General features: G+C 68.3%; 1 protein-coding gene and 1 long non-coding RNA gene across 2 annotated transcripts in view; both read left to right on the forward strand.

Moving 5' to 3' along the window:
* LOC136788584 (myosin-binding protein C, fast-type-like) overlaps positions 1-13,587 on the forward strand; it is a 36,469-nt gene extending 22,882 nt beyond the window's left edge. The window contains 13 exon segments of the mRNA XM_066987146.1: positions 299-433; positions 1,635-1,751; positions 1,754-1,801; positions 2,535-2,623; positions 4,478-4,670; positions 5,633-5,707; positions 5,710-5,771; positions 7,130-7,289; positions 8,670-8,710; positions 8,712-8,807; positions 10,692-10,878; positions 12,285-12,305; positions 13,546-13,587. Of these exon segments, the coding sequence (XP_066843247.1) occupies positions 299-433; positions 1,635-1,751; positions 1,754-1,801; positions 2,535-2,623; positions 4,478-4,670; positions 5,633-5,707; positions 5,710-5,771; positions 7,130-7,289; positions 8,670-8,710; positions 8,712-8,807; positions 10,692-10,878; positions 12,285-12,295 (1,214 nt within the window). The 3' untranslated portion in view covers positions 12,296-12,305; positions 13,546-13,587.
* A 6,375-nt stretch (positions 13,588-19,962) lies between these two features.
* LOC136788667 (uncharacterized) lies at positions 19,963-21,225 on the forward strand. The gene is made up of 3 exons (XR_010827299.1): positions 19,963-20,032; positions 20,963-21,067; positions 21,148-21,225. It is a non-coding gene; the product is annotated as an uncharacterized lncRNA (long non-coding RNA).
* The last annotated feature ends 1,897 nt before the right edge of the window (positions 21,226-23,122 follow it).

Consider the following 23,122-nt stretch of genomic DNA (forward strand, 5'->3'; position numbering starts at 1 on the left):
GGAGGGGGTTTGGGGGGTTCTGGAAAGGGTTTGGGGGTCCCAGATGGGATCTGGGGGGTCCTGGATGGGGTTTGGGGAGTCCCAGATGAGGTTCGGGGGTCCTGGATGAGATTCGGGGGTCCCGGGTGGGGTTTGAGTCCTCAGGAGGGGCCCTGGGGGTTCCCGGCTGGGTTTTGGGGCAGCCAAGAGGGGATTTGGGGATGTCGGAAGGGTCCGGGGGTCCCGGGGCCCAGAAGGGGGTTTGGGGCGGGGGGTCCCAGGGGTCCCGCGCTGCCCCGCGGGTGACGGGTGCGCGCAGCCCCCACGAGCGAGCCCACCCACCTGGTGCTGGAGGACGTCACCGACACCACGGCCACGCTCAAGTGGCGCCCGCCCGAGCGCGTGGGGGCCGGCGGCATCGACGGCTACCTGGTGGAGTACTGCCGCGAGGGCTGTGAGTGGGGCGCCCCCAACCGCACCCCCACCCGCGGCCCTGACCCAGAGACCCCCGCCCCATAGCTCTGACCCATAGCCCTGACCCATAGACCCCTGCCCCATAGACCCCCGCCCCGTAACCTCACCCCACAACCCCGAGGCCCTGCCCCATCTCCCCCCCATCTCCCCCAAAACCCCCCATCTGCCCCCCATAACCCCCCAACTCCCCCCAAACCCCCCCAAAACCCCCCTCATCTCCCCCCAAACCCCCCCAAAACCCCCAACTCCCCCAAGCCCCCCCATCTCCCCCCCATAACCCCCAAACCCCCTCATCTCCCCCTCAAACCCACCCCAAACCCCCCAACTCCTCCCCATCTCCCCCCAACTCCCCCATCTCCCCCCAAACCCCCCATCTCCCCCCCATAACCCCCCAACTCCCCCCAACTCCCCCCAACCCCCCCAAGCCCCCATCTCCCCCCATAACGGCCCAACCCCCCCAAACCCCCCCCCCCAACTACCCCCAAACTCCCCATCTCCCCCCAAAACCCCCAACTCCCCCTAAACCCCCCAACTCCCCCAAAGCCAACCATCTCCCCCCAAACCCCCCTCATCTCCCCCCAAACCCACCCCAAATCCCCCCCATAACCCCCCAAACTCCCCCCAACTCCCCCCATCTCCCCCCCCATAACCCCCCAACTCCCCCAACTCCCCCCAATCTCCCCCAAACCCCCCCATCTCCCCCCATAACCCCCCAACCCCCCAAACCCCCCAACTACCCCCAAACTCCCCATCTCCCCAAACCCCCCAACTTCCCCCAAACCCCCCATCTCCCCCCCAATCCCCCAACTCCCCCCAAACCCCCTCAACTCCCCCATCTCCCCCCTATAACCCCCCCCATAACCCCCAACTCCCCCAACCCCCCATCTCCCCCAAACCCCCCCATCTCCCCCCAAAACCCCCCAACTCCCCCTACAACCCCCCCCATAACCCCAAACCCCCCCATCTCCCCCCATAACCCCCAAACCCCCCATCTCCCCCCCAAACCCCCCCAACTCCCCCTATAACCCCCCCATAACTCCCCAAAGCCCCCCCCCCCCAACTCCCCTCTCAAGCCCCCATCTCCCCCCAACCCCCCAAAACCCCCCACCCCCCATCTCCCCCTAACCCTCCCCAAACCCCCCCTAACCCCCTAACCCCCCAACCCCCCCCCCCCCCCCCAGCGGACGAGTGGGTGCCGGCCAACACGGAGCTGGTGGAGCGCTGCGGGTTCACGGCGCGGGGGCTGCCGACGGGCGAGAGGCTCCTGTTCCGCGTCATCGGGGTCAACATCGCCGGCAAGAGCCCCCGGCCACGCTGGCGCAGCCCGTCACCATCCGCGAGATCGTCGGTGGGTGCCGGGGGGGCTGGGGGGGCTTGGGGGGTCGGGGGGTCGGGGGGTTGGGGGGTTGGGGGGATTGGGGGGGTTGGGGGGAGTTGGGGGTTTGGGGGTTTGGGGGGATTTGGGAGGGTTTTGGGGGTTTGGGGAGATTTGGGGGTTTTGGGGGTTTGGGGGGCTTGGGGGTTTGGGGGTCGGGGGGGCTTGGGGGGCTTGGGGGGTTTTGGGGGATTTGGGGGTTTTGGGGGATTTGGGGGTCTTGGGGGTTTGGGGGGATTTGGGGGTTTTGGGGGATTTGAGGGTTTGGGGGTTTGGGGGGCTTGGGGGGAGTTGGATGTTTGGGGGGTTTGGGGGTTTGGGGGGGTTGGGGGGAGTTGGGGGGCTTGGGGGGTTTGGTGGGGTTGGGGGGAGTTGGGGGGTTTGGGGGGTTTGGGGGTTTGGGGGGTTTTGGGGGATTTGGGGGTTTTGGGGGATTTGGGGGGTTTCGGGGGTTTTGGGGAGGAGTTGGGGGGTTTGGGGGATTTGGGAGGGTTTTGGGAGTTTGGGGTGTTTGGGAGTTTTGGGGGTCTTGGGGGGGTTGGGGGTTTTGGGGGGTTGGGGGGTTTGGTTGGGGTTTGGGGGGAGTTGGGGGTTTTGGGGGGTTTAGTGATTGGGGGGGGTTTAGGGGGGAGTTGGGGAGGGGTTTTGGGGGTTTTGGGGTGCTCGGGGGGTCCCTGAGCCGACGGAGCCGCTGGTCGCCCCGCAGAGCGCCCCAAAATCCGGCTGCCCCGGCACCTGCGGCAGACCTACGTGAGGAAGGTGGGCGAGCAGGTCAACCTCGTCATCCCCTTCCAGGTACGGCACGGGGGGCACGGGGGGGGGACACGGGGGGGGACACGGGGGGGACAGGGGGATATGGGGGGACATGGGGGGGACAGGGGGACGTGGGGGGGACACGGGGGGACAGGGGTTTGTTGTCCCCTTCCAGGTGTGGGGCACGGGGACGTCGGGGGGGGGGACACAGGGATGGGGGGGGGTACAAGGGGATGGGGGGATGGGGGGGACAGGGGGACATGGGGGTGACATGGGGGGGACATGGGGGGACATGGGGCGACGGGGGGGGACACATGGGGACACGGGGGGAAATGGGGACATGGGGAGGGGGGGACGGGGACATGGGGACGGGGGGATTTGGGGAGGTGGGCACGTGGGGACATGGGGACATTGGAACAGGGAAACGGGGGTGTTGGGATGTGGGGACACCGGGACATGGGGACATGGGGACATGGGGACGTGGGGACACTGGGACAGTGGGGACATTGGGACACGGGGAAATCAGGGTGTAGGGCCATTAGGATGTGGGGCCGTGGGGCCACGGGGTCATGGGGACAAGCGGACATGGGGTCGTGGGGACATTGGGACAGAGGGAAATTGGGACATTGGGACATGGGGCCATGGGGACATTGGGATTTGGGGACGCTGGGGCACAGGGAAATCGGGACGTTGGGATGGAGGGACACTGGGACATGGGGACATGGGGACATTGGGATGTTGGGGTGTAGGGACATGGGGACATGGGGACATTGGGACAGTGGGGACATTGGGACACGGGGAAATCAGGGTGTAGGGCCATTAGGATGTGGGGCCGTGGGGCCACGGGGTCATGGGGACAAGCGGACATGGGGTCGTGGGGACATTGGGATTTGGGGACGTTGGGGCACAGGGAAATCGGGACGTTGGGATGGAGGGACACTGGGATGCGGGGCCACGGGGCCATGGGGATGTTGGGACACTGGGACCCTGGGGACGTTGGGCTGTGGGGCCACGGGGCCATGGGGCCACGGGGCCATCGGGACGTGGAGACACGGGGACGTTGGGCTGTGGGGTCATGGGGCCATGGGGTCATGGGGACATGGGGAAATTGGGCTGTGGGGTCACAGGGCCATGGGGCCATCAAGACATGGGGCCACGGGGCCATTGGGACATGGGACCATGGGGCCATGGGGCCATGGGGATGTGGGGCCATGTGGGCCCATGGGGGGGCCATGGGGCCATTGGGACATGGGGATGTTGGGCTGTGGGGTCATGGGGCCATGGGGACACGGGGCCATAGGGACGTTGGGTTGTGGGGCCATGGGGACATGGGGATGTGGGGCCATGGGCCCATGGGGGGCCATGGGGCCATCGGGACATGGGGACGTTGGGCTGTGGGGTCATGGGGGCCATCGGGACATTGGGATGTGGGGTTATGGGGCCATGGGGCCATCGGGACACGGGGCCATGGGGACGTTGGGCTGTGGGGCCATGGGGCCATGGGGATGTGGGGCCATGGGGACATCGGGACATGGGGACACGGGGAAATTGGGCTGTGGGGCTGTGGGATCACGGGGCCGTTGGGACACGGGGACACGGGGATGTTGGGCTGTGGGGCCATGGGGCCATTGGGCTGTGGGGTTATGGGGCCACGGGGCCATCGGGACATGGGGCCATGGGGTCATGGGGCCATCGGGCCATGGGGATGTGGGGCCATGGGCCCATGGGGGGGTCATGGGGCCATCGGGACATGGGGACGTTGGGCTGTGGGGTCATGGGGCCACGGGGCCATTGGGATATGGGGCCATGGGGCCACGGGGCTGTTGGGCCGTGGGGTTATGGGGTCGTGGGGGTCCCTGTCCCCCCCGCCGGGGGTGCTGAGGGCCGTGCCCGCAGGGGAAGCCGCGCCCCAAGGTGACGTGGACGAAGGAGGGGCAGGCGCTGGCGCAGGACGTGCACGTGCGCAACTCGGAGCAGGACAGCGTCTTCTTCATCCGCGCCGCCGCCCGCTCCCACTCGGGCACCTACGAGCTGCGCCTGCACATCGAGAACATGGAGGACGCGGCCACCCTGCGCCTGCGCGTCGTCGGTGAGGGGCAACGGGGGGCGGGGGGGGGTATGGGGCAGGGGGAGGGGGTATCGGGGCAAGGGGAGGGGGTATCGGGGGCGATGGGGGCAAGGGGAGGGGGTGACGGGGTGATGGGGGCAAGGGGAAGGGGCAATAAGGCAAGGGGAGGGGGTATTGGGGCAATGGGGGCAAGGGGAGGGGGTGATGGGGCAAGGGGAGCGGGCAATAGGGCAAGGGGGGGCAAGGGGAGGGGGTGATGGGGTGATGGGGGCAAGGGGAAGGGGCAGTAGTGCAAGGGGAGGGGGTATTGGGGCAAGGGAAGAGGGCTGGGGGGCAATGGGGGCAAGGGGAGGGGGGTGATGGGGGCAGGGGGATGGGGCTGGGGGGCAATGGGGGCAAGGGGAGGGGGTAATGGGGTGATGGGGGCAAGGGGAGGGGGTCACGGGGCAATGGGGGCAAGGGGAGGGGTGATGGGGCAAGGGGAGCGGGCAATAGGGCAAGGGGGGCAAGGGGAGGGGGTGATGGGGTGATGGGGGCAAGGGGAGGGGTGATGGGGTGATGGGGGCAAGGGGAGGGGGTGATTGGGGCAAGGGAAGAGGGCTGGGGGGCAATGGGGGCAAGGGGAGGGGGTGATGGGGGCAGGGGGATGGGGCTGGGGGGCAATGGGGGCAAGGGGAGGGGGTAATGGGGTGATGGGGGCAGGGGGAGGGGGCAATAGGGGGGATGTGAAGGGGCAATGGGGTCTGTTTGGGGGTATTTGGGGTCAGTTTGGGGGCGTTTTTTGTATTTGGGGTGTATCTGGGGGCATTTGGGGTCTGTTTGGGGTCATTTTTGTTTTTTGGGGTGTATCTGGGGGCATTTTGTTTTTTGGGGTGTACCTGGGTGCATTTGGGGTCAGTTCGGGGGCACTTTTTGTACCGGGGTGTACGTGGGGGTGCCCGGGGGGGGGGGGGGGGTGCCGGGCGGTGACCCCCCCCCCGCAGAGCGGCCGGGCCCCCCGCAGGCGGTGCGGGTGAAGGAGGTGTGGGGCTTCAACGCGCTGCTCGAGTGGGAGCCCCCCGCGACGACGGCAACGCCGAGATCACCGGCTACACCGTGCAGAAGGCCGACAAGAAGACCATGGTGGGCGCCCCCCCCCCCCCCAGCTGCCCCCCCGCCCCACCACTGCCCCCCCAGAACCACAACTGCCCCCCAGACCCCTAAGTGCCCCCCCACCTCGTAACTGGCCCCCCCAGACCCCTAAGTGCCCCCACAGACCCCCCAACCACCCCCCACCCCCCAACCCCCCTTTAGACCCCCCCCCAACCCCCTTTGGGCCCCCCCCAACCCCCTTTAGACCCCCCCAGCCCCCCTTTGCCCCCCAAGCCCTTTAGACCCCCCCAGCCCCCCCAAGCCCCCTTTAGACCCCCCCCCCCCCCCTCGGGGCCCCCCAAACCACTTTAGGGTCCCCCAAACCCCCCAACCCCCCTTTGCCCCCCAGTCCCCCCAGCCCCCTTTAGAGCCCCCCAGCCCCCCCAAACCCCCCTTTGGCCCCCCCCAACCCCCCTTTAGACCCCCCACACCCTCTTTGAGCCCCCCCAAACCCCTTTGGCCCCCAGTCCCCCCAGCCCCCCTTTAGACCCCCCCAACCCCTTTAGACCCCTCCCCCAGCCCCCCCAGCCCCCTTTAGACCCCCCCAACCCCCTTGGGGCCCCCCAAACCCCCTTTAGACCCCCCCCAGCCCCCCCAACCCCCTTAAGACCCCCCCCAGCCCCCCTTTTCCCCCCCCTAACCCCCATTTAGACCCCCCAACCCCCCTTTAGGCCCCCCACCCCCCCCTTGGGGCCCCCAGCCCCCCTTTGCCCCCCCCAACCCCCTTTAGATCCCCCCAGCCCCCCTTTGCCCACCCCCAAGCCCTTTAGACCCTCCCCAGTCCCCCCAGCCCCCCTTTAGGCCCCCCAACCCCCTTTAGACCCCCCAGCCCCCCTTTGCCCCCCACACCCCCCTTTAGACCCCCCACCCCCCTTTTCCCCCCCACACCCCCCTTTAGACCCCCCCCCCAAATTCCCCCTTTGCCCCGCCCAGCCCCCTTTGCCCCCCCCAACCCCTTTAGACCCCCCCAGCCCCCTTTGCCTCCCCCCAAGCCCTTTAGACCCCCCCCCAGCCCCCCCAGCCCCCCTTTGCCCCCCCCCAACCCCCTTTAGACCCCCCCAGCCCCCCCTTGCCCCCCCCAGCCCCCCCCTTGTCCCCCTTTAGGCCCCCCCCCAAACCCCCTTAGACCCCCCCAGCCCCCCTTTGCCCCCCCAGCCCCCAGCCCCCCCCCCCCCACACCCCTTTAGACCCCCCAGCCCCCCTTTGCCCCCAGCCCCCCTTTGTCCCCCTTAGGCCCCCCAAATCCCCCCCTTGCCCCCCAGCCCCCCAACTCCCCCCAACCCCCCCTTTAGACCCCCCAGCCCCCCTTTGCCCCCCCCGCCCCCCTGACCCCCCCCGGCGCCCCCCAGGAGTGGTTCACGGTGTACGAGCACAGCCGCCCGACGCGCTGCACGGTGTCGGACCTGGTGGTGGGCAACGAGTACGCCTTCCGCGTCTACAGCGAGAACGTCTGCGGGCTCAGCGACACCCCCGGCCTCTCCGCCAACACCGCCCGCATCGCCAAGCAGGGTGCGCCCGGGGGGGGGGCCGGGGGGGGCTGGGGGGGCATTTGGGGGGGTTTGGGGGGAGTTGGGGGGGCTGGGGGGAAAAGGGGGGATTTGGGGGGTTTGGGGGGAGTTGGGGGGGCTGGGGGGGCACAGGGGGATTTGGGGGGAAAAGGGGGGTTGGGGGGGTTTGGGGGACCCTAAAGGGGTTTGGGGGGATTTGGGGGTTTGGGGGGTTTGGGGGGCTTGGGGGGCTAAAGGGGGTTTGGGGGGCTGGGGGGGCTAAAGGGGGATTTGGGGGGAAAGGGGGGTTGGGGGGGCTTGGGGGGGCTAAAGGGGGTTTGCTGGGGCTGGGGGGCTAAAGGGGGATTTGGGGGCTGGGGGGCAAAGGGGGGCAAAGGGGGATTTGGGGGGAAAAGGGGGGTTGGGGGGCTAGAGGGGGTCTAAAGGGGGGTTGGGGGGCTGGGGGGCCTAAAGGGGGATTGGGGGGGCTGGGGGGTCTAAAGGGGGTTGGGGGGTCTAAAGGGGGCTTGGGGGGCTGGGGGGGCTAAAGGGGGCTTGGGGGGGCTGGGGGGGGGGTCTAAAGGGGGTTGGGGGGACCCAAAGGGGGTTGGGGGCCCAAAGGGGGGTTTGGAGGGGTCTAAAGGGGGTTTGGGGGGGCGGGGGTCTAAAGGTGTTTGGGGGGTCCCCCGACCCCGTGCCCCCCTTGACCCCATGTCCCCCCCATTACCCCTTACCCCCCCACCCCCGTGCCCCCCTACCCCCCACCCCCCATTCCCCCTTGCTCCCCCCGCCCCCATGTCCCCCCCCTTACCCCTTACCCCCCCTTGACCCCTTGCCCCCCCCGCTCCCCCATTCCCCCTTGCCCCCCCATTCCCCCCTGCCCCCTCCCCGACCCCCTGCCTCCCCCTTGACCCCTTACCCCCCCTTGACCCCATGCCCCCCTTGACCCCGTGCCCCCCTTGACCCCCTTCCCCCCCGACCCCATGTCCCCCCCCTTACCCCGTGCCCCCCCTTACCCCTTACCCCCCTTCACCCCATGCCCCCCTTACCCCGTGCCCCCCCCCACGCCCCCCATTCCCCCTGCCCCCTCCCCGACCCCCTGCCTCCCCCCTTGACCCCTTACCCCCCCTTGACCCCATGCCCCCCCCATTCCCCCATGCCTCCCCCCACCCCGTGCCCCCCCCGTTCACCCCGTGCCCCCCTTACCCCGTGCCTCCCCCCTTACCCCCCTTGACCCCATGCCCCCCTTACCCCACACCCCCCCATTCCCCCCTGCCCCCCCCTCACCCCGTGCCCCCCTGCCCCCCTGCCCCCCCATTCCCCCTGCCCCCCCTTCACCCCGTGCCCCCCCTCACCCCGTGCCCCCCCTCACCCCCCCCCTGCCCCCCCTTGCCCCCCCCAGGGCTGGTGCTGAAGCCGGTGCGGTACCAGGAGCACGACTTCCCGCGCGGCGCCGCAGTTCCTCACCCCGCTGGTGGACCGCAGCGTGGTGGCCGGGTACAGCACGGCCCTCAACTGCGCCGTGCGGGGGCACCCCAAGGTGGGGGGGGGCACGGGGGGGGCTGGGGGGGCAGAACCTCATGGGGGGCAGAAACCCCACAGGGGGGCACAGACACCATAGGGGGGACGCGGAACCCATGGGGGTGGTGGGGACCCCAAGGGGGGGCTGTCACCCCAAGGGGGGTCAGGGACCCCAAGGGGGGGGCAGAACCCCGGGGGGAGTTGGGGAACCCATTGGGGGGGTCAGAAACCCCATGGGGGCAGAAACCCTCATGGGGGGGGTCAGAAACCCCACAGGGGGGCACAGACACCATAGGGGAGACGCGGAACCCATGGGGGCGGTGGGGAACCCAAGGGGGGGGGTGTCACCCCAAGGGGGGGTCAGGGACCCCAAGGGGGGGGCAGAACCCCGGGGGGGTCAGGGAACCCATGTGGGGGTCGGGGGATACCATGGGGGGGTTGGGGACCCCATGGGGGGGGAAGGAACCCCCATAGGGGGGACGCGGAACCCATGGGGGCGGTGGGGAACCCATGGGGGGGGGGGCTGTCACCCTATGAGGGGGGCTCTGTCACCCCAAGGGGGGGTCAGGGACACCAAGGGGGGCAGCACCCCAAGGGGGGGGTCTATCACCCCGTGGGGGGGCTCTATCACCCCGGGAGGGCCTCTGTCACCCTGGGGGGGTGTCTATCACCCCAAGGGGGGCTCTATCCCCCGGGGGGCCTCTATCACCCCAAGGGGGGGTCTCTCACCCCGGGGGGGGGTCAGGGACCCCAAGGGGTGGCTCTGTCACCCTATGAGGGGCTCTGTCACCCCAAGGGGGGTCTATCACTTTATGGGGGGCTCTATCCCCCGGGGGGGCCTCTATCACCCCGTGGGGGGGCTCTATCACCCCGGGGGGGGGGGGGGGGCCGCTCTATCACCCCCAGGTGGGCTCTATCGCCGGGGGGGGGGGGGGCTCTGTCACCCCAAGTCGGGGTCTTTCACCCCAAGGGGGGCTCTATCACCCCTGGGGGCTTTGTCACCCCAAGGGGAGGCTCTGTCTCCCCGGGGGGGGGCCTCTATCACCCCGGGGGGCCTCTATCACCCCAAGGGGGCCTGTATCCCCCAAGGGGGGGCTCTATCACTCTATGGGGGGGGGGCTCTATCCCCCCGGGGGGCTCCATCACCCCAGGGGGGGTGTCTATGCCCCCCAGGTAGGCTCTATCCCCCGGGGGTGGTGTCTATCCCCCCGGGGGGGGCTCTATCACCCCAAGGGGGTGTCTATGCCCCCCAGGTAGGCTCTATCACCCCTGGGGGGGGCTCTATCACCCCCAGGTAGGCTCTATCTCCCCGGGGGGGGGTTCTGTCTCCCCGGGCGGGGGCTCTATCCCCCAGGGGGGCCTCTATCACTCTATGAGGGTGTCTATCACCCCGGGGGGGGGCTCTATCCCCCCCAGGTAGGCTCTATCCCCCCGGGGGGGCTCTATCACCCCAAGGGGGGCTATATCACTCTATGGGGGGGCTCTATCCCCCAGGGGGGCCTCTGTCACCCTCGGGGGGGGTGTCTATCACCCCAAGGGGGGGCTCTATCTCCCCGGGGGGCCTCTATCACCCCAAGGGGGGTCTATCACTCTATGGGGGCTCTATCCCCCCAGGGGGGCCTCTGTCACCCTCGGGGGGTGTCTATCACCCCAAGGGGGCTCTATCTCCCCGGGGGGCCTCTATCACCCCAAGGGGGAGTCTATCACTCTATGGGGGGGGCTCTATCATGCTGGGGGGGCCTCTATCACCCTGGGGGCTCTACCACCCCAAGGGGGCCTCTATCCCCCCGGGGGGGCCTCTATCACCCCGTGGGGGGCTCTATCCCCCCCAGGTAGGCTCTATCCCCCCGAGGGAGGGCTCTATCCCCCCGGGGGGTCCCGCTGACCCCTCGCCCCCCCCCAGCCCCGCGTGGTGTGGCTGAAGAACCAGCAGGAGCTGGGCGAGGACCCGCGGTTCCTGCGGCGCCACGCGCAGGGGGTGCTCACGCTGCTCATCCGCAAGCCCGGGCCCTTCGACGGCGGCACCTACGGCTGCAGGGCCGTCAACGAGCTGGGCGAGGCGCTCACCGAGTGCAGGCTGGACGTCCGCGGTGAGGGGGGGGGGCTAAAATTACCGGGGGGGGGCCCTAAAAATAAAGGGGGGTCGGAGAGGGAGGGGGGGTCCCTAAAGGGAGAGCGGGGTAGCCAAAGGGTAGGGGGAGGTGGGATGGGGTTGTAGAGCATCCATAGGGGGTGGGGGGCAAAATGGGGGGTCTGCAAAGTGGGGGGGGCTAAAAATAAGGGGGGTCCCCGAAATAAGGGGGGTCCCCGAGAATGGGGGGCGTAAAGGGGGAGGGGAGGGCCGTGAAGGGGGTGCGGGGTGCCCCAAGTGGAGGGGGAAGGGGGACGGGGAGTTAACAACAAGTGGGGGGGGGGTGGGGGGCAAAATGGGGGGGGTCTGCAAAGTGGGGGGGGGTCCTAAAAATAAGGGGGGTCCCCGAAATAAAGGGGGGTCCCTAAAAATAAGGGGGGGTCATAGAGGGAGAGGAGGGGTTCCTAAAGGGAGAGTGGGGTAGGCAAAGGGTAGGGGAGGTGGGATGGGGTTGTAGAGCATCCATAGGGGGTGGGGGGCAAAATGGGGGGGTCTGCAAAGTGGGGGGGTCCTAAAAATAAGGGGGGGCCCGAAATAAAGGGGGGTCCCTGAGAATTGGGGGGGGGTCGTAGAGGGGGAGGGGAGGTCCCTAAAGGGAGAGCGGGGTAGCCAAAGGGTAGGGGGAAGGGGGACGGGGTTGTAGAGCATCCATGGGGGGTGGGGGGCAAAAGGGGGGGGGGTCTTCAAAATGGGGGTCCTAAAAATAAGGGGGCGTCCCGAAATAAAGGGGGGTCCCTGGAAATGGGGGGGGCGTAAAGGGGATGGGAGGTCCCTAAAGGGGGTGCAGGGTAGCCAAAGGGTAGGGGGAAAGGGGACGGGGATGTAGAGCATCCATGGGGGGTGGGGGGCAAGATGGGGGGTCTTCAAAATGGGGGGTCCTAAAAATGCAGAAAATAAGGGGGGTCCCTGAAAATAAGGGGGGGTCCCTGGAAATGGGGGGGGCTGTAAAGGGGGAGTGCAGGGCTGTGAAGGGGGTGCGGGGTAGCCAAAGTGTAGGGGGAAGGGGGACGGGGAGTTAACAACAATTGGGGGGGGTGGGGGGCAAAATGGGGGGGTCTGCAAAGTGGGGGTCCTAAAAATAAGGGGGTCCCCGAAATAAAGGGGGGTCCCTGGGAATAAGGGGGGGTCATAGAGGGAGGGGGGGGCCCTAAAGGGGGTGCGGGGTGCCCCAAGTGGAGGGGGAAGGGGGGTGGGGAGTTAACAGCAATTGGGGGGGGGTCACAAAGTGGGGGGCAAAATGGGGGGGTCTCCGAAATGTGGGGGTCCCCAAAAATGTGGGGGGGTCCCCAAAACGTTGAGGGGGGGGCCCAACCCCCACGGGGTGCCGGGGGGGGCTGGCTGACGGCTCCTCTTCTCTCCCCGCAGTGCCGCAGTGAGGGGCGCCCGGTGAGTGGGGGGGGGGGGGCAGCCCTTCTGGGGGGCTCTGCCCTTTTTGGGGGGGTTCAGTCCTTTTTGGGGGATTTCAGCCCTTTTTGGGGGGTTTCAGTCCTTTTGGGGGGCTCTGCCCTTTTGGGGGGGGGTTCAACCCTTTTGGGGGGATTTCAGCCCTTTTTGGGGGTTTCAGTCCTTTTGGGGGGTTCAGCCCTTTTTGGGGGGGGCTCTGCCTTTTTTGGGGGGGTTCTGGCGTTTTTGGGGGTTCAGCCCTTTTGGGGGGGGGGGTCAACCTTTTTTTGGGGGGTTCAACCCTTTTTGGGGGATTTCAGCTCTTTTGGGGGGGTTAACCTTTTTTGGGGGGGTTTCAGTCCTTTTTGGGGGGGGGTTCAGCCCTTTTGGGGGGTTCAGCTCCTTTTTTGGGGGGGGCTCTGCCTTTTTTGGGGGGTTCTGGCGTTTTTGGGGATTTCAGCCCTTTTTGGGGGGTTCTGCCTTTTTGGGGGGGGGGGTACAACCTTTTTTGGGGGGGGGGGTTCAAATCTTTTTTTTGGGGGATTTCAGCCCTTTTTGGGGGGGGTTCAGTCCTTTTTGGGGGGTTCTGCCTTTTTTGGGGGGGGGGTTCAACCGTTTTGGGGGGGGCTCTACCTTTTTTTGGGGGGGGGTTCTGGCGTTTTTGGGGGGATTTCAGCCCTTTTTGGGGGTTCTGCCCTTTTTGGGGGGGGTTCAACCCTTTTTGGGAGGATTTCAGCCCTTTTTGGGAGGTTCAACCTTTTTTTTGGGGGGGGTACAACCCTTTTTGGGGGGATTTCAGCCCTTTTCTGGGGGATTTCAGCCCTTTTGGGGGGGTTCAGCCCTTTTTGGGGGGGGGTCAACCTTTTTTTGGGGGGGTTCAACCCTTTTCTGGGGGATTTCAGCCCTTTTTGGGGGATTCAGCCCCTTTTGGGGGGATTTCAGCCCTTTGGGGGGGGTCAGCTCTTTTTGGGGGGGTTCTCATATTTTTGGGGGCTCAGCTCTTTTTTGGGGGGGTCACCTCTTTTGGGGTCAGTTTCAGCCCTTTTGGGGGTTTCAGCTCTTTTTTTGGGGGTTTTCAGCTCTTTTCTGGGGGCTTCAGCCCTTTTTGGGGGGTTTCAGCCCTTTTTTGGGGGCATTTGGCTCTTTTTTTGGGGGGGGTCAGCCCTTTTGGGGGGGGGGGGTCCCATTTTGGGGTGAATTCCTCCCGGTTCGGGGTTTCAGCGGTGCCGTCTCTCCCCCGCAGCGCCCCGGACCGAGCGCCAATAAAGGGAGCCCGGCGTCTGTCCGTCCGTCTGTCCTTTGGGGGGGGCCCAAAATGGGGGGGGGGGTCACAAGGTGGGGGTGACCAGGTGGCCGTGCCCCCCGCGTCCATCTGTCCTTTGGGGGGGGGGTCCCCAAAATAGTGGGGGGTCACAAGGGGGGGACCCGGTGTCTGCGCCCCCCCATCTGTCTGTTCTTCTGGGGGGGTCCCCAAAATTGGGGGGGGCCCACAAGGGGGGGGGACCTGGTGTCTGTGCCCCCCCCCGCGTCCGTCTGTCCCTCTGGGGGAGTCCCCAAAATAGTGGGGGTCACAAGGGGGGGGGTGACCTGGTGGCCGTGCCCCCCCCACGTCCCTCTGTCCTTCTGGGGGGGTCCCCAAAATAGTGGGGGGGTCACAAGGGGGGGAACCCGGTGTCTGTGCCTCCCCCGTGTCCACCTGTCCTCTTGGGGGGGGGTCCCCAAAATATTGGGGGGGTCACAAGGGGGGGGGAACCCGGTGGCTGTACCCCCCCCGTGTCCGTCTGTCCTTTGGGGGGGTCCCCAAAATAGTGGGGGTCACAAGGGGGGACCCGGTGTCTGTGCCCCCCCCCCCACGTCCATCTGTCCCTCTGGGGGTCCCCAAAATGGTGGGGGGGGTCACAACGGGGGGGGGGGGGGCCCGGTGTCTGCAACCCCCATCCGTCTGTCCTTCTGGGGGGGTCCCCAAAATGGTGGGGGGTCACAAGGGGGGGGACCCGTGTCTGTGCCCCCCCGCATCCGTCTGTTCCTCTGGGGGGGCCCCAAAACAGTGGGGGTCACAAGGGGGGGAACCCGGTGTCTGTGCCTCCCCCGTGTCCACCTGTCCTCTTGGGGGGGGGTCCCCAAAATATTGGGGGGGGTCACAAAGGGGGGGTGACCTGGTGGCTGTGCCCCCCCACATCCATCTGTCCTTCTGGGGGGTCCCCAAAATGTTGGGGGGGTCACAAGGGGGGGACCCGGTGTCTGTGCCCCCTCCCGCGTCCGTTTGTCCCTCTGGGGGGGTCCCCAAAATATTGGGGGGGGGTCACAAGGGGGGGAACCCGGTGGCTGTGCCCCCCGCGTCCGTCTGTCCTTTGGGGGGGGTCCCCAAAACGGTGGGGGTCACAAGGGGGGGTGACCCGGTGTCTGCGCCCCCCAATCCATCTGTCCTTCTGGGGGTCCCCAAAATAGTGGGGGGGTCACAACGGGGGGGGGGGGCCGGTGTCTGTGCCCCCCCACGTCCTTCTGTCCTTTCAGGGGGGGTCCCCAAAATAGTGGGGGTCACAAGGGGGGTGACCTGGTGGCTGTGCCCCCCCCGTGTCCGTCTGTCCTTTCAGGGGGTCCCCAAAATATTGGGGGGGGTGTCACAAGGGGTTGACCTGGTGTCTGTGCCCCCCCCGTGTCCGTCTGTCCTTCTGGGGGCCCCAAAATGTTGGGGGGGGGGGGGGTCACAAGGGGTTGACCTGGTGTCTGTGCCCCCCCCGTGTCCATCTGTCCTTTTGGGGGGCCCCAAAATAGTGGGGGGGCCACAAGGGGGGGACCTGGTGTCTGTGCCCCCCGCGTCCGTCTGTCCTTCTGGGGGTCCCCAAAATATTAGGGGGTCACAAAGGGTTGACCTGGTGTCTGTGCCCCCCCGCGTCCATCTGTCCTTTTGGGGGGCCCCAAAATAGTGGGGGAGGTCACAAGGGGGGGTGACCTGGTGGCTGTGCCCCCCACGTCCATCTGTCCCTCTGGGGGGTCCCCAAAATATTGGGGGGGTCACAAGGGGGGGACCCGGTGTCTGTGCCCCCCCGCGTCCGTCTGTCCCGCTGGGGGTGGCCCAGCCCCCTGACCCCCGCAGCCCCCCCTACCCGAAGCGCTCCGGCACCACCTTTATTGGGAGCTCAGCTTTTTTTTTTTTTTCAGGGCGGGGGCGCCCCGGGGGTCCCCCCCTCCTCGCCGGGGTCCCGGGGGGCGCGCGGAGGAGGAGGAGGAGGCGCAGCCAGGGGAGGAAGAGGCGGGGGAGGCGCGGGGGGGGGCCCAGCAGGCGCAGGTAGAGGCAGCGCCCCGAGGGCAGCCGCACCCGCAGCTCCCCGCGCCCCGCGCTGCGCAGGGACAGCGCCACGCAGCCCAGCGGGACCAGTCTGGGGGGGGGAAACGGGGGTTACTGGGGGCACTGGGAGGGACTGGGGGGCTGGGGGGGGGGGTTTGGGGGTGCTGGGGGGAGCTGGGGGGGCTGGGGGGGCTGGGAGCAAAGGAACTGAGACAGGGAGAAAGCAACTGGGGGCACTGGGAGAGCGGGCACTTGGAGGGGTCACTGGGGGGTCACTGGGAGCACTGGAAGGGGTCACTGGGGGCACTTGGAGGGGTCACTGGGGGGGCACTGGGAGCACTGGGGGGTCACTGGGGGTGGGCACTGGGGGGGGGTCACTGGGGGGGCATTGGGACGGTTACTGGGGAGGGTCACTGGAAGCACTAGGAGGGGGGTCACTGGGGGGTCACTCGGGGTGGGCACTGGGCGGGGTCACTGGGGGGGTCACTGGGGGCACTGGGGGGGTCATTGGAGGGGGTCACTGGGAGCATTGGGAGGGTTGCTGGGGGGTCACCGGGAGGATTGGGACGGTCACTGGGGGCACTGCGGGGGGTCACTGGGAGGGGGGTCACTGGGAGCATTGGGAGGGTCACTGGGGGTCACTGGGGGGATCACTGGGAGCATTGGGAGGGTCACTGGGAGCACTGGGGAGTCACTGGGGGCATTGGGACAGTCACTGGGGAGGGTCACTGGGAGCACTGGGGGGGACACTGGGGGGGTCACTGGGAGTACTGGGGGGTCACTGGGGGCACTGGGAGGGGTCACTGGGGGCATTGGGATGGTCACTGGGGGCAGAGGGATGGTCACTGGGGAGGGTCACTGGGAGCACTGGGAGGGTCACTGGGGGGTCACCGGGGGGGTCACTGGGAGAGTCACTGGGAGGGGTCACTGGGAGCACGGGGGGGTCACTGAGAGGGTCTCTGGGGGGATTGGGACGGTCACTGGGGGCACTGGGACAGTCACTGGGGGGGTCACTGGGAGCACTGGGGGGGTCACTGGGAGCACTGGGAGGGGCACTGCGGGGGTTGCTGGTAGCACTGGGGGGCACTGGGGGGGCACTGGGGGGGTCACTGGGGGCATTGGGGGGTCACTGGGAGCACCAGGGGGGTCACTGGGAGCACTGGGGGGTCGCTGGGGGGGGTCACTGGGAGCACTGGGAGCACCGGGGGTCACTGGGGGCACTGGGGGTCACTGGGGAGGGTCACTGGGAGCACTGGGAGGGTCACTGGGGGGGTCACTGGGAGCACCGGGAGGGTCACTGGGAGCACCGGGAGGGTCACTGGGAGCACTGGGAGCACTGGGGGAGTCACTGGGAGCACTGGGGGGGTCACTGGGGAGTCACTGGGAGCATTGGGAGGGTCATGGGGGGGTTGCTGGGAGCACTGGGGGGTCACTGGGAGCACTGGGGGGGGCACGGGGGGGTCACTGGGGGGGTCACTGGGAGCACTGGGGGGTCATGGGGGGTTGCTGGGAGCACTGGGGGGGTCACTGGGAAGGTCACTGGGAGCACCGGGGGGTCCCTGTGGGGGTCACTGGGAGCACTGGGAGGGTCACTGGGGGGTCACTGGGAGCATTGGGAGGGTCACTGGGGGGTCACTGGGAGCACTGGGGGGTCATGGGGGTTGCTGGGAGCACTGGGGGGTCACTGGGGAAGGTCACTGGGAGCACTGGGAGGGTCACTGGGGGTCACTGGGAGCATTGGGAGGGTCACTGGGGGGTCACTGGGGGGCGTCATGGGGGGTTGCTGGGAGCACTGGGGGTCACTGGGAAGGTCACTGGGAGCATTGGGAGGGTCACTGGGGGGGGTCACTAGGAGCATTGGGAGGGTCACTGGGAGCACTGGGAGCACCGGGGGGGTCCCTGTGGGGGGGTCACTGGGAGCACTGGGAGGGTCACTGGGAGCACTGGGGGTCCCTGTGGGGGGGTCCCGTGGGTGCTCACGCGCAGAGCTGCAGCTCGTGGGGGGGCCGGGCGCGGGGGCGGCCAGCAGCAGCAGGTCGGGGCGCGGCAGCTGGGGGCCGCTGGCGGCGACACCCACCGTCACCCGCGTGGCCGCGTCCCCGCCGCGCGTCACCTGGGGGGGCACGGTTATCGGGGGGGGGGGGGGGGGGCTGGGGGGGGGGGCTGGGGGGACAGGGCTGGGGCTGGGGGTCGGGGTGGGGGGGACATGGGGATAAGGGGATGGGGTCGGGGGGGGGCCCAGGATTGGGGGGAGGGATCTGGGGCTGGGGGACCGGGCCCGGGGGGGGGGTCCCAGGGCTGAGGGGATGGAGCTGGGGGGGGGGGGGTCCAGGGGCTGAGGGGAGGGGTCTGGGGGGGCCCCGGGCCCTGGGGGGGGTCCCGGGGCTGAGAGACCGGGCCCGGGGCAGGGCCTGAGGGGACAAGGCCCGGGGCGGGGGGAGGGGCAGGGCCTGAGGGGACAGGGCCCGGGGGAGGTCTCCCAGCCCCGAGGGGCCCCCCCCCCCCGCCCCGGCACCTGCAGGAAGTCCCCCTCGAGCAGCGGCAGGTCCCGCAGCCGCCCGTACTCGCCCCGCTGCAGGCAGCGCCGGAGCCGCCCCATGGCCGAGCCCTGCCGGGCCCTCAGCGCTCAAGATGGCGCCCGGCGCCCACAAGATGGCGGCGCGGCGCCGAGGCGGGAAGCGCGCGCGCCGCCTCCCCCCCCCATCCACCTCCCCCTGAGCCCCCGCCCCCCGACCAATCGCCGCGCCCCTCCGCTGCTTGACGCGCCTCTCGCCCAATCGCCGCGCCGCTCGGCCCGCCGCCCCGCCTCTCCCCGCTTCCCGCCCTAAATCACCACAGCCCGCGCCCAATCGCCACGCCTCTCCCCTAATTGCCACGCCCCTCACCCAATCGCCACGCCCCTCGCCCAATCGCCGCGCCCAATCGCCACGCCCCTCGCCCCAATCGCCCCGCCCCTCTCCTCCGAACCCCCCCGTTGCCCCGCCCCCGCTCCCGGCCTGCCGCGCGGCGCCAAGATGGCGGACAAGATGGCGGCGCTGCTGCCGCTGCTGCCGCTGCTGGCGGCGGCCGGGCCCTGCCGGGGCGGCCTCGGGCTGCGGGGTGAGCGGGGGCGGGGCTCATTGAATATGCATGAAGGGGGCGGGGCCTGGGGAAGGGGCGTGGCCTGGGGAAGGGGGCGGGGCCTTGCCGCGCACCGCGGGAGTGTTCGGAGGGGGGCGGGGGAGGGCGGTGGGCGGGGCTTGTTGCTGAGGGGGCGGGGCGATGCTCATGAATATTAATTAGGGTATGAGTTGGCTCCGCCCACCGCGGTGGGGCTGCCCTGGGTGGGTCGTGAATATTCATGAGGGGCGTGGTTGTCGGAGGGGGGGCATCGTTGCTAATTAATATTCGTGACCCGGTTAATTAAGGGTCGTTAATATTCATGAAGGGGGCGGGGACTTCCTCATAAGGTTTTAGAGCGTGTTTGTGTCACGTTAATTAATATTAATGAGCTTTCTGTCTACCTTACAGGGTGTCATGCATATTAATGAGCATGCAAATGAGTGGTTTGATATTTAGCCATAAATAATTACGGGCAATTATTAATTGCTTTTCATTGGCTTAACTATTTTGAGGTTGGTGCCTCATTAATATTCATGACTGCGCACCACGTGACACCGCTCATTAATATTCACGTGGCTTTTGGTGTCATTGGGGAGCCCCTTATGAATATTAATGAGGGCGGCCAGCCCGACCCATGACACCGTGGTGTGACAGCTCATTAATATTCATGATCAGAGGGGTGAGTGCTTGATTAATATTCATGAGGCCGGGTGGGGTGTCTCACAGTGATTGGGTGGCTTTGGTGGGGGGCTCATTAATATTCATGGAGGGGGCGTGGCCTCGGGGTCCCTACAAGGGGGCACCCCAAACCTGGGGGGTCCCCAAATCCGGGGATTCTGTCCCCAAAGGGGGTGTCCCCCCCCGGGTGTCCCCAAAAGCCCCCAAATTGGGGTGTCCCCAAACCCGGGTGTCCCCACACCCCAAATGTCCCCAAACTGGGGTGTCCCCAAATGGGGATGTCCCCAAATCTGGGGGATCTGTCCCCAAGGGGGTGTCCCCTCACCCCAAATGTCCCCAAATGGGGGTGTCCCCCCCAGGTGTCCCCAAATGGGGATGTCCCCAAATCTGGGGGGTCTGTCCCCAAACGGGGGTGTCCCCTCACCCCAAATGTCCCCAAATGGGGGTGTCCCCCCCGGGCTGTCCCCAAAAGCCCCCAAATTGGGGTGTCCCCAAACGGGGCCGTCCCCAAACCCGGGGGTCTGTCCCCACGTGGGGGTGTCCCCAAACGGGGGTGCCCCCCCGTGTGGTGTCCCCAACCCACCCCCATGTCCCCAGGGTGACGGCCGTGACGCCGAGTCCTGCGGGGTGACGCTGGCCCTGGAGCACTCCTTCGAGCCAGGTCGGGGGGGGGGGCACAAAAGGGGGGGGCAGCGGGGGGGGGGGGTGACAAGGGGGGTGACACTGGGGGGTGGCACTGGAGGGCAGGTGACGCTGGGGGGGGGTGGCAATGTGGGGGTGACACCGGGGGGGGTGATAATGGGGGGTGGCACTGGGGGGGGGGGTGACAATGGGGGGGAACAAAGGGCGGGGGGACAATGGGGGGGGTGATAATGGGGGTGGCACCGGGGGGGGCAATGGGGGGAGGGGTGACAATGGGGGGGGGACAAAGGGGGGACAATGGGGGGGGTGATAATGGGGGGTGGTGACATTGCGGGGGGGGGGTGACACTGCGGGGGGTGACATTGGGGGAGGGACAATGGGGAGTGGTGACAATGGGGGTGATAATGGGGGGGGTGGACAGTGGGGGGGGGTGACACCAGGGGGTGGTGGCACCAGGGGTTGGTGGCACCGGGGGGGTGGTGACACTGGGGGGGGGGTGGTGACACGGGGGGGACACCGGGGGGGACGCCAGGGGGTTGGCAATGGGGGGCTGATAACGGGGGAGGGGTGGCACTGGGGGGGGTACACTGGGGGTGGTGACATTGGGGGGTGGTGACACTGGGGGGGGACACTGGGGGGGACACTGTTGGGGGGGTGACACGGAGGGGGGACACGGGGGGGGGACACCAGGGGGTTGGCAAAGGGGGGCTGATAACGGGGAGGTGGTGGCACTGGGGGGGGGACACTGGGGGGGATACTGGGGGGGGGACACTGGGGGGGAGGTGACACTGGGGACACTGGGGGGTGACACTGGGGGGACACCAGGGGGTTGGCAACGGGGGGCTGATAACAGGGGGATGGTGACACAGGGGGGTTGTGACACCAGGGGTGGTGGCACCGGGGGTGGTGGCAGCCGGGGTGACCTGTCCCTGTCCCTGTCCCCCCCCAGACGGCAGCACCCGGTACCGCCGCCGGGGACCCTGAGCTGGAGCCCGGGGGGGACCCGGTGCTGGCGCAGCGGCCGCTGAGCGAGGAGGAGCGCCTGGCGCTGCGGGTGGGACGGGGGGACGCGGGGGGGGGGGGGACGGCGGCACCCCCTGACGCTGACCCCGTCCCCGTGTCCCCGTCCCCAAGGAGGTGGCGGCGCGCGACGGGCTGTACCGGGTGCGGATCCCCCGCGGGGACGGCTTCGTCTCCTCCTTCGTGCGGGCGGTGAGCGCGGCGCGTGGCGCTTCTGGCGCTTCTGTCACCTCTGTCACCTCTGTCACCTCTGTCACCTCTGTCACTTGTGGCACCTCTGTCACCTCTGTCGCTTCTATCACTTGTGGCACGTCTGGTACCTGTGTGACACGTGGCGCTTGTGGCACCTGTGGCACCCCGTGGCACCTGAGGCACCTCTGCCACTCGTGTCACCTCTGTTATCTGTGTCACTTCTGTCACTCGTGGCGCCCGTGGCACCTCTGGCACCTTTGTCACCTCTGTCACTTGTTACACATCTGTCAGTCGTGTCACCTCTGTTACCCATGTCATCTCTGTCACCTCTGTCACCTCTGTCACTTGTGGCACCTCTGCTCCTCGTGTCACCTCTGTCACCTGTGTCACTTCTGTCACTTGTGGCACCCGTGGCACCTCTGTCACCTCTGCCACTTGTGGCGCTTCTGTCACTCGTGGTACCTGTGTCACCTCTGTCACCTCTGTCACTTGTGGCACCTGTGGCACCTCTAGCACCTCTGCCACTTGTGGCGCCTCTGGCACTTGTGGTACCTGTGTCGCTTTTGTCACTAGTGGCACCTGTGGCACCTCTGTCACTTGTGTCACCTCTGTCACCCGTGTCATCTCTGACTCCTGGGGCACCTGTGGCACCCGTGTCACCTCTGTCCCCTCCCCGTCCTCACCCCGGTGGCCCTGTCACCCTCTGTCACCCCTTTGTGTCCCCCGTCACGTCACACCACCCCTTGGTGGCCCTGTCACCTCACGTCCTCCGTCCCCTGTCACCCCGTGTCCCCTTGGCGGCTCCGTCCCCTCTTGGTGGTCCCGTGGGTCCCCAGCGGTGTCCCCTGGCCCCTTGGTGTCCCCTTTGGTGTCCCCTGGCCCCCGTGGTGCCCACCGTAGCGTCCCCACGGTGTCCCCTGTGGTGTCCCCTGTCCTCGTGGTGTCCCCCCGCTGTCCCTCCCCGTGCCCCCCGTCCCCCCACTGCCCCCCCCGTCCGTCACCGTGTCCCCCCGTGTCCCCGCAGTGCGCCCTGCTGGAGTCGCACCTCTCGGACCAGCTGAGCGTGCACCTGGACGTGGCCGGGCACGTGGTGGCCCTGGGGGCGGTGGCCCTGGGGACCTGCCGGGGCAGCGAGGTGGAGGACGTGGACCTGGAGCTCTTCAACACCTCCGTGGTCCTGCGGCAGCCCCTGCCCGCCGCCGTGTGAGTGATGGGGACACTGGGGGACGCTGGGGACACTGGGACATCGGGGGGACACCGTGGGGGACCATGGGGACACTCTGGGGACACGGGGACACCGTGGGGACACGGTGGAGGACGTCGACCTGGAGCTCCTCTCCACGTCCACGTCCCTCTGTCTGCTGCCACGTGAGTGCTTGGGGACACGGGGACACTGGGGGGGACATGGGGAGACTGGGGGACACTGGGGGACATGGGGGGGACACCGTGGGGACATGGGGACACCGTGGGGACACGGTGGGGGACGTGGACCTGGGGGTCCCCGAGACCTTGGTGGCCTCGTGCCAACCTGCGTGCTGCCACGTGAGTGCTGGGGGACGCGGGGGGACACTGGGGGGGACACCGGGGGGACACGGGGACCTTATAGGGACGTGGGGACGCTATGGGGGGCATGGGGACAGTGGGGAGACGCAGGGACCCTATGGGGGACTTGGGGGCCCTCAGGGGGACGTGGGGACACCGTGGGGACACGGGGATCCTATAGGGGACACGGGGACCCTATGGGGGCCCTATGGGGGACACAGGAACCCTCGGGGGGATATGGGGGACGCTATGGGGACACGGGGACCCTATGGGGTCCCTATGGGGGACACGGGGACCCTGTGGGGTCCTTATGGGGGATATGGGGACGCTATGGGGACATGGGGACCCTGGGGGG

Source organism: Anser cygnoides, chromosome W (genome assembly GCF_040182565.1).
Source record: "Anser cygnoides isolate HZ-2024a breed goose chromosome W, Taihu_goose_T2T_genome, whole genome shotgun sequence".
Lineage (NCBI taxonomy): Eukaryota > Metazoa > Chordata > Aves > Anseriformes > Anatidae > Anser > Anser cygnoides.